The sequence below is a fragment of the Phyllopteryx taeniolatus genome, chromosome 6 (assembly GCF_024500385.1).
Source record: "Phyllopteryx taeniolatus isolate TA_2022b chromosome 6, UOR_Ptae_1.2, whole genome shotgun sequence".
Classification (NCBI taxonomy): Eukaryota; Metazoa; Chordata; class Actinopteri; order Syngnathiformes; family Syngnathidae; genus Phyllopteryx; species Phyllopteryx taeniolatus.
Genome location: NC_084507.1, coordinates 32,996,246 through 33,006,159, shown reverse-complemented (window position 1 = coordinate 33,006,159; position 9,914 = coordinate 32,996,246). Strand labels below are relative to the sequence as shown.

General features: G+C 44.5%; 2 protein-coding genes across 11 annotated transcripts in view; one reads left to right on the top strand and one right to left on the bottom strand.

Annotated features, from left to right (window-relative positions):
• The window catches only part of esr2b (estrogen receptor 2b), a 38,272-nt gene extending 30,729 nt beyond the window's left edge, over positions 1 to 7,543 (top strand). For all 4 annotated transcript variants that reach the window (XM_061776603.1, XM_061776604.1, XM_061776602.1 and 1 more), the window contains 5 exons: positions 456 to 594; positions 4,990 to 5,123; positions 5,555 to 5,738; positions 6,533 to 6,769; positions 7,356 to 7,543. In XM_061776603.1, the coding sequence (XP_061632587.1) occupies positions 456 to 594; positions 4,990 to 5,123; positions 5,555 to 5,738; positions 6,533 to 6,769; positions 7,356 to 7,467 (806 nt within the window). In that variant the 3' untranslated portion in view covers positions 7,468 to 7,543. The remainder of the gene's footprint in view (positions 1 to 455; positions 595 to 4,989; positions 5,124 to 5,554; positions 5,739 to 6,532; positions 6,770 to 7,355) is intronic.
• A 571-nt stretch (positions 7,544 to 8,114) lies between these two features.
• syne2b (spectrin repeat containing, nuclear envelope 2b) overlaps positions 8,115 to 9,914 on the bottom strand; it is a 141,173-nt gene continuing 139,373 nt past the window's right edge. For all 7 annotated transcript variants that reach the window (XM_061776600.1, XM_061776596.1, XM_061776594.1 and 4 more), the window contains one exon: positions 8,115 to 9,796. In XM_061776600.1, the coding sequence (XP_061632584.1) occupies positions 9,568 to 9,796 (229 nt within the window). In that variant the 3' untranslated portion in view covers positions 8,115 to 9,567. The remainder of the gene's footprint in view (positions 9,797 to 9,914) is intronic.

Below are 9,914 nucleotides of genomic sequence, written 5' to 3'. Positions count from 1 at the left end.
AGCGCGTTATCTTTACGCCACTGCCGTCTTTCGTTTTCGCAACCGTCTCTGCAATAAACCTGATTTGGAGTTTTGTTCATTCTTTTTTTTTTTTTCTTTTTTTTATGTGCAAAGTGAATTTTGCTTAATTTGAGCCTTGCACACATGCGTAGATAAGCAATGTTGTGCGGCAGTGGACACAGATTCCCCATGTTTTTTGAGTCCCTGATCATTTTTGTGCATCTAGGACGCACATCAAATGAGATTCGTGCTTTTATCTTTGTGTCTTTTTTCTGTTTGCTTTGTTGGTTGGTTGGTGTGTGCGTGTGTGTGCGTGTGTGTGTGTGTGTATGTGTGGGCGCGCGCACATGTTTTTTGTGTTTGTGTGCGTGCTTGTGTATGAGTGTTGTTGTGTTTTTTTTTTTGTTTTTTTTAATTTCTGTGGGTTTTTTTTTTTTGTGTGGGTGTGTGTTGAGGTTTTGTGGAGCTGAGTCTGTGCGACCAGATCCAGTTGCTGAAGTGCTGCTGGTTGGAGATCCTCATGTTGGGCCTCATGTGGCGATCGGTCGACTATCCCGGGAAGCTCATCTTCTCGCCCGACTTCAAACTCAACAGGTCTGACGGCTACCGGTCCGCCCTTTATCTACATGTGCCCTGTCGGCTAACGTTAGGGTCGTTGGGGACTGCTTTTTTGTGGCGCACGTTTGTTGATTTTTCTCCTAAAGTCCCTGATTGGCATCTGATGTAATTTCGCTTGTCATTCACTCAAGGCTACGCACGCACACACGTATGTACGTACGTGTGGTTGTGTTGCGCTAATAAACGTCAGCTCAGACCTTGAACGCGTCAAGATAGCGAGCGGACATTTATGACGCTTCCTTCTTTTATTTTTCAATCTCCCGATTCGACCTTCAACTTTGTCCCGGCGGCGTCATACAAAAAACTTTTCCAACACTCTTTCGGGAGTCATTCTCCAAGATCCAAAAAGCAGGCGCTAAATTGTGTGTGTGAAATCCTTTAATTTGACCTCAGATAGGTGGTGCTCAATTGCAAGTTGACTTCCCCCTAACAGATCGCAGGCGTGAAAGTAGCGGAAACGGGCAAATTTAACCCAAAGACTGCCGGCCGCTTCCAAAGCGGTTCCACATTTTGTCAGAAACCATTTCGAGCACTCCGACTGATCTTCTCACAGTCACACAATATTGTGTTTTATGACAATCGAAACACTCAACCTGCGGCACGGTGGCTGACTGGTTAGAGCGTCAGCCTCACAGTTCTGAGGACCCGGGTTCAATCCCTGGCCCCGCCTGTGTGGAGTTTGCATGTTCTCCCCGTGCCTGCGTGGGTTTTCTCCGGGTACTCCGGTTTCCTCCCACATCCCCAAAACATGCATTAATTGGAGACTCTAAATTGCCCGTAGGCATGACTGTGAGTGCGAATGGTTGTTTGTTCGTATGTGCCCTGCGATTGGCTGGCAACCAGTTCAGGGTGTACCCCGCCTCCTGCCCGATGACAGCTGGGATAGGCTCCAGCACGCCCGCGACCCTAGTGAGGAGAAGCGGCACAGAAAATGGATGGATGGATGGATGAAACACTCAACCTACTAAAACGAAGAGTAAACTCTCTTCTTCCATCCATCCATTTGCTTTCACCGCTTCTCCTCACGCGGGTCCGCGGGCGTGCCGGAGCCCATCCCAGCTATCATCGGGCAGGAGGCGGGGTACGCCCTCAACTGGTTGCCAGCCAATCGCAGGGCACATAGAAAAAAACAACCATTCGCGCTCACAGTCATGCCGACGGGCAATTTAGAGTCTCCAATTTATGCATGTTTTTGGGATGTGGGAGGAAAGCGGAGCGCCCGGAGAAAAGCCACGCAGGCACGGGGAGAACATGCAAACTCCACGCAGTCGGGGACGGGGATTGAACCCCGATCCTCAGAACTGTGAGGCAGACGCTCTAACCAGCCGTACCGCCTTAAACTCTCTTCTTTTGCCAGAAAAAAAAGTTTGTTTCTAGCTTTTAGTATTCTTTAGTAGTAATGAGCAAAATGTGGCTTGGTTTCACCAGAAAACAAAAGCGGAGAAAAGGAGCTTTTTGTGAAATGAAACAAGAACAGAACAGTGACTGAAGCAAATATTTTGTACTTTTGTGACACTACAAACTATAAAACAATAAAAACAAGACAGAAAAATAGCTGCAGTTCTCAGAATAATCATTTACGTACAGCTCTACAACAAAGAAACGAGAACGTGAGCGTTGCGGACTCGCTGCATTCAATTTCAGTTTGGTAAATAGTGAACAATTCATCAAAAACGAGCCTTCGAGCTATTTTTGCATCTCCCAGCTGAGGTTCAGTCCAAAATGAAACACAACAAGCAGACTTACTCACTGTGTATTTTAAACAAGCAATCTATGTTTTCTTAAGTACGGCCCCCCACTAGCTTAATGGTAACTTGAATGAAAAAGGCCATTGACATGCAAACAGTTACCATCAGTAGTCACCGTTTTATAAGCCTTTAACAACGGATATTTGAACATAAATGGTGGAACGACACGTAGACAGACAATATAACAATACTCACAGGCATATACAGCAGCTGAAATCAATAAGTATTTAACACGTCACCAGTTTTGCTCACTGAATATATTTCCAAAGGTGCTATTGAAATGAAAAAGTCACGTTGGGAACAAGCAAAGTAATCCATACATACAAAGAAAGTAGAACAAATAAGATCAGAAATTAATTTGTGTGGAATAATGTGAAATGACACGGGGAAAAAGTATTGAACACGCCATCCATCCATCCATTTTCTGTCACGCTTCTCCTCACACGGGTCGCGGGCGTGCTGGAGCCCATCCCAGCTGTCATCGGGCAGGAGGCGGGGTATACCCTGAACTGGTTGCCAGCCAATCGCAGGGCGCATACAAACAAACAACCAGTCACACCTACGGGCAATTTAGAGTCTCCAATTAATGCATGTTTTTTTTGGGATGTGGGAGGAAACCGGAGTGCCCGGAGAAGAGCCACGCAGGCACGGGGAGAACATGCAAACTCCACACAGGCGGGGCCGGGGATTGAACCCAGTCCTCAGAACTGTGAGGCTGACGCTCTAACCAGTCGCCCACCGTGCCGCCTGAACACGGCAATTGTTATTTATGTTATAGTTTGTACATAAGCCTTTGTTTGCAATGACAGCTTCAAGACGTTTCCTGTATGGAGAAACTAGCCGCATGCTTTGCTCTGGTGTGATTTTGGCCCATTCCTCCACACAAGCAGTCTTCAAATCTTGACTGTTCCGTGGGCTTCTTTTATGGACCTTGAGTTTCAGTTCTTTCCATAGATTTTCGATTTGATCCAAGTTAGGTGATTGGCTGGGCAGCTTTTTTTTTTCTTCTTCTTTCAATTGTGCGTTTCCTTGGCAGTATGTTTTGGATCATTATCCTGCTGAAATGGCCACCCTCGTTTCATTTTCATCGTACTCGTAGATGGCAGCAGATTTTTGTGAAGAATGTCTCGGTACATTTGCCCATTCATCCTTCCTTCAATAATGTGAAGTGTACCAGTCCCATTTGCTGAAAAGCAGCCCCACGCCATCATGCTCCCACCTCCGAACTTCACTGTGGGTATGGTGTTTTTAGGTTGATGTGCAGTGCCATTTCTCCTCCAAACGTGGTGTGCATTATGGCATCCAAACAGTTCAATTTTGCTCTCATCAGACCAGACTATATTCTCCCAGAATTTAACTGGCTTGTCCAAATGTTGGTCAGCGAACTTGAAATGAGCTTTGACATGCTTTTTTTCAGCAATGGGGTCTTGCTTGGCGAGCGTGCATCCAGGCCATGGCGGCAGAGTGCGTTATTCACCGTTTTCCTTGTGACAACAGTACCTGCTCATTACAGGTCTTTTCAAGCTCTCCACGGGTGGTCCTTGGCTCTTGGACAACGCTTCTGATTATTCTTTGCACTGCTCTATGAGAAATCTTGCGAGGAGCACCTGATCGAGGCAAATCGAAGTTGGTATGATTGGCTTTCCACTTCTGTATTATGGCCCCCACCGTGATCACTAGAATATTCAGAAGCTTGGATATGCGCCTGCAACCGATGCCATCGTTATGTTTTGCAACAATTAGTTCGCAATGGTCTTGAGACAGTTCCTTGGTCTTCCCCATCCTGAGATGTGTCTTGACTCCCACCTTGGCAATGAGACCTTTTTGTAGGCCATCAAGTAGGACTGAACCAGCTGAGATTCATTTGGACTGGATTGCTGTTTGATTACTGATCGATTTTGGGTGTCGTCTTGGCTTTCCGTGCCTTTTTTTTTGCACCTCCCTTTCTTCATGTGTTCAATACTTTCCCCCTGTGTCATTTCACATTATTACACACAACTTAATTTCTGATCTTATTTGTTCTACTTTCTTTGTTTGTTTAGATTACTTGGGTTGTTTGGTGACATTTTCATGTCAATAGCACCTTTGGAAATGTATTTATTGAGAAAAATGGTGACGTGTTAAATACCTATTTCAGCTGCTGTATTCTTTATCCTCAGCAAAGAACAACTAATATTACAGCAACTTAGTACAGTAGCAGTAGAAGTCTAGTCAACTTTGTTTTTGTCAGCATTTGCGTATCATACTTCCTCCCGGTGGCCAAAGCGGGCACAGCAGAAGGAGAAGCACAACGAATTGGAAATCTTGCACAAAGTGTTAAATTATTTACATTCTATTCAATTAAGTTATGACACTGTTTTTATAAAGTGCAATACTATTGAGTGCTATTTTTAAAAGAAGCTTTTTTGAGGGAGGCTGGTTGGAACAGATTAGCGGCGTTTGGAATTCACGCTAAGATGAAAGATGATTGGAATGTGTGTTTTGAGTTACGAGCGTGGTCTTGGAACAAATTCAACTCGTATCTCCAGGCTGCATTTACATAAAGTCCTCCCACAACGCACAAAATGAATTGCGTGACATGCCACTGGTATTCTTGCGTGTGTGTGTGCGTGCGTGCGTGCAGGGAGGAGGGCGAGTGTGTGGAGGGAATCACGGAGATCTTCGACATGTTGCTGGCGGCGACGTCCCGATTCCGAGAACTCAAACTTCAACGTGAAGAATACGTCTGCTTGAAGGCCATGATCCTCCTCAACTCAAGTCAGAACGCAATGCGGAGCACCCTCGCGTGCACACACACACACACGCTCACATACACGCACGTGCTTGTTTATTTACTTTCAAATCTTTGCTATTTGACTTGATTGTTTGGGTTCTTGGGTTCCCAAAAAATCAGTTAGGATTTCAAAATTGGTTTTGAACATTTGCTTAGAATATAAAAGTTTTCAGCCTGGTTCAGTGTTTAAATTAGGGTTTCAAGCCTGGGCAGCTTTCGTATTTCAGAGTAGGGTTTGGGTTGGTGTTGGAATTGAGGATTCGACTTTTAAATTAGGGCCCGAAGCCTCGGTTAGGGTTTTAGTCGAGAGGTAGGGTTTCATGACTGGGTTGGGATCACGATCGGTTTGTCAGGGATTCGGTTGTGGCAATTTGTGACTTCAAATTGTGACTGCAATTCATTTGTTGCGTTTCAGACGTTTGCACGAGTTCTCCTCAGACGGCGGAAGAATTCGCCAGCAGGAAGAAACTTTTGCGTCTTTTGGACATCGTGATCGACGCTCTGGTTTGGTCCATTTCTAAGACGGGTCTTAGTAGCCAGCAGCAGACGCTGCGCCTCGGACACCTCACCATGCTCCTCTCTCACATACGACACGTCAGGTCTGCCACGCTCATTTTTAGGCTGCAGACGCACACCTCGTCTTTCCGCCGTGCGGGATGTGCAAATGATGAATGTCGTCGCTGTGGGGCAGAAGGCCGCACGCTCGACGACAGCAGACCCCAGCTATTCGTTGGGGTCGGGGACTGACCGGGCCCGTCCGTAGATAGCAGAAATTCACAAATAGTTCACAAATGCCAAGTTGTTAACAATTTATTAATCAACTGTTACAAACTTTGCTTAAATAAATAGGAAATTGAATAGGAGGCATTGATAAAAGTAAGTATGTGTAACTTGAATGTCACCTCCTAATTTTTCAAAATTCAGGGTATAAACCTCGGTTTATTTGGAACTCTGAAGCAAAAATCCATGTACATGTCAACAAAAAGATGTGGCCATAGTTCCAAAAGTTGAGCAAAACTAAAATGTGATATTTGGATTCAACACATCCAAATTGTCCCAAATCTGAAAACAAATTTGTTGTTGACCGGTGTTATTCTTGCATGAAGCAAATGGAAATAACTGCGGTAATCCCAGTTGACCTAAAACAGGAAAAGTTTAGTCTAATAAAAAAAAAAAAAAGGTGTATGACCTTTTCTATATTGTATACAAAACATCTGCTTTCAAGCGGACAAAAGCAACTGTAACAATGCAGCATTTCTGTCTTTCTTTTGTCAATTTCCTGTAAACTTGCCATTTTGGAGCTGCGAGGGTTCCTCCCGGCAGCGACGATATGCAACCGGCTTCGCGTATTCTGCATGTTGAAAGTTGCTGATGGTGTTTGTGGTCTCCATAGCAACAAGGGCATGGACCACCTGTCCAGCATGAAGCGGAAGAACGTGGTCTTGGTCTACGACCTCCTCCTGGAGATGTTGGAAGCCAATACGTCAGGCGGCCCGCAGACGGCCGACGTCACGGCGTCCGACGCGTACGCCCGCCGCTTGGTCTGTCGCCCGGCCGACGCGCCCCCCGCCGGACCTGCCCGGGACCCGAAGATGACGTCCGGCGTGGCGCTCGCTCACGTGACTGACGGGTGAGGCCCGCCAAATCATTTTTCATTGCCGTTTTTAACAACCTGTTAGTGTCTCGATTAGTGTAAAGGTGCCCTGCGATTGGCTGGCGACCAGTTCAGGGTGTGCCCTTCCTTTCAATGGAAGTCAGCCGGCACACCCGCGCGTGACCCCGGTGAGGAGAAACCCTTCTGGAAAGGGACGGATTGCTCAAGAAATGGATCAAAATCTGTCCATTTGGGAATTTCATTTGGAAGATCGCGACAACCAAGATTTTTATTCTGGAGAAATTGGGAATTTTACTGTTTAAAAAAAGAAAATGGAATTGTTTGAAAAATGGAAAATAGCTCCCAAGGTGTTTTGAATGAGTTGAACATTTTTAATTTGGAATGAGAATTTTTTTTGTTTTTCATTTCTGCGAAAAGGGAGAATTTTAGTCATGTCGAAAATGAAATGAAACCTCGTTACGTTTTAGGACAAATATTGTTATACAAATGAAATGCAGTTCATCGAGATTCATTGCAAGCCTTTATCAAGTTGTCTCAAGCAAATACACGTGTTGCAACTTTGAAAAACTGATTGGCTGCTAATTGTTGCCCTTTTTTCCAGCTTGGTCCCCGCGGAGGCGTGGTCGTTGGATTTGGGTGACCCCGCCCCTTCCAACTTTGGCCTTCCCGACGGTGTCGCCATGCAAACCTTTTTGCGGGGCAGACTGAACTGAAAAGAGGCTTAACGTGTCCCCCCCCCTCCCCCAAAAATTGCTGAGTCGTGATTAAAGTGAAAGTTGTTTTCGTGTTGTCGAGGTTTCCTGTCAAAGGTTTAAATTTCGCGACGTCCCGGAATTTTTTTTTATCGTGCCGTCTCGTCACTGTAACGTCATCCCTTCCAATGACGTTTCCATTTTTTTTTGCATGCAAGGTTGCCATGACAACAGCCTACCGTGTCGCCTTCCCTTAAACATTTCTACTCTTCGGACAATCATGTCGTGTGTTAGCGTTAGCGTAGCTTTCCTGTGTTGTGGGGAAAAGGCGGCGGCCGCTTTCACTGTACCGTTGGAACCGTTTGCACCTAAAAGCAGAATGTCGTGGCAAACTTGCTCATTTACGCAACCTGCTTTACTCTGTGTCTCAAGTGACTGAAATTTGTGACAATAACAAAGACACTTTGCATTTCATTTATGACAGCTAAATTTGAATCATTGGCTGACTGGAATACAAAATGCCAATTTTGGCCTTCTCTGAGACTTGCAGTTTTTAAGAGCTTTTTTGCACCACAATTTGTGTGGAAAGCGTGTCACATTGTGTTGTCGCTTTTTAACCGCTAATAGCCGCCGCATGCTAAGTCGTCTTGTCGCGCGTACACACAAACTACACTGATGAAGCGTTTATTGACAATGTCTGCGTACATAATTCCAGAAATCAGACAAATAAACGGTCCACACTCATATGTTGTGTTGCACAGTCAACCTGCACACACAATTCTTTGAAAATATTGTGCTGTTTGTGTTCTTGCCACCGGAGGGCGCAAAGTGCAAATCACGGCACATGACAAGCTTGTCAAAATCAAAAAACAAAAATTGTATAACGGGGTCCAATACTTTACTCAAATGGTGTTTTATATCAATCGAGATGCTGAACTACATTTGTTGCTGAAGAGGATTTGACCTTGTAGCGTTTTGTCATTTGTAGGTTGAAGCTAGTTAGCTAGCTAGCTAGCAGCTACAAATGTTTTGTCATTTCCTGGCAAAAACAAAAAGCAATACAATGCAAATTATTATTTTTTCGTCAATACGCTCGCTTGTTTAGCTAACGCTGTCCATTAGCGTCCTACTTCTGACACACACAAAAATATAACACAGCAAACCAATTATGTTTCCCCCAACTTCTGACACACACACAAATAAAACACAGTAAACCAATTATGTTTCCTACAACTTCTGACACACACAAAAATAAAACACAGCTAACCAATTGTTTCCCCCAAAGTCATCAATGGAAGCAAAGATAAAAAAATCCATTGAAAATATTCCATTGTTTTTGTCCATTTTGCAGAGGGCCTCAAAGGCTGATGCTAAAATAGTTGCACCACTATATTCGTCGTTCACGCAAAGTGTGTTTTCAAAAAGTTAACCTTCATTTAAAAATCTTATAAATCTCTTTTACAAGGGTGTCCCACTCAAGACTGAAGTTGATTTTGAAAAAGGAGTCCTAATGTTCTGAAGGGTTTTTTTGATAAAAGAGAATAAAGTAAAAATGAGAGAGTTGAGAAAAAGACAACACGAGAATATAGTTATTAATATTTAGAGATTATATAATTATGGTCTGTCAAAAATGTCTTATTTTCAGTTTGAAAGTCGCAATGTTCTGAGAATAAAGTTGTAATAAAGAAGAATTTTTGTGAGATGATGAAATCAAGTTGGAATACAACAAGACCAATGTCCGAATGTTACGGCAATTGTCGTAATGTTGCAAAAAACGTTGCAAAATATTGCGGAAAAAGTGGCAAAAGTTTTTATATTCTGAGGGGAAAAAGCCGTTTTGGGCTCGAAAATTTTCACAATGTTATAAGAAGAGTGTGTTTACGTTGTATGGGAACATGATAAATGGCATTATGTACAAGATTTAACAATTTGAAGTCCACAAACTTTTTCAATTAAAAAAAAAAAAAAATTTACCCTTTTGGACAAAATCAACCCATTTGCGTTACGTTTGTTATGAAAAGCCAACTAGAAAATAGTGGAGTGTCTTTGCTTCTGGCTTTGAAGTAAACAAAAACCCTTCTTAAATACACACGCGCACACATGGCGGGGGGTGGGTTGTCGTCACGTGGGCGGGGGTCCATTGGTGTAGCGCAGCATGGGGTAGAAGGACCGCGCAAAGTTGTTGGTGAGCGAGCAGCTGTAGTAGGATGGCTCTTGCGCGGGTGCCGCCACGAAGCACGCCAACGCCAGCACCAGCGCCAACAAGACATGCAGCGGGAACGCCGCCCGCACCACGCGGTACAGGAGAGGCCGGCGGCGGGAGGGGGCCGCGACCTCGGCGACCTCACCCCTGGATGCAAACAAAGAGCAACATGCAAAAGTTGGACGGGAACAAATTGCCAACTTTGGCCGGAAGCTGAGTCCCAAAACCTTTGTACGCATTGTGAAGACCTCCATTTGAATTACGA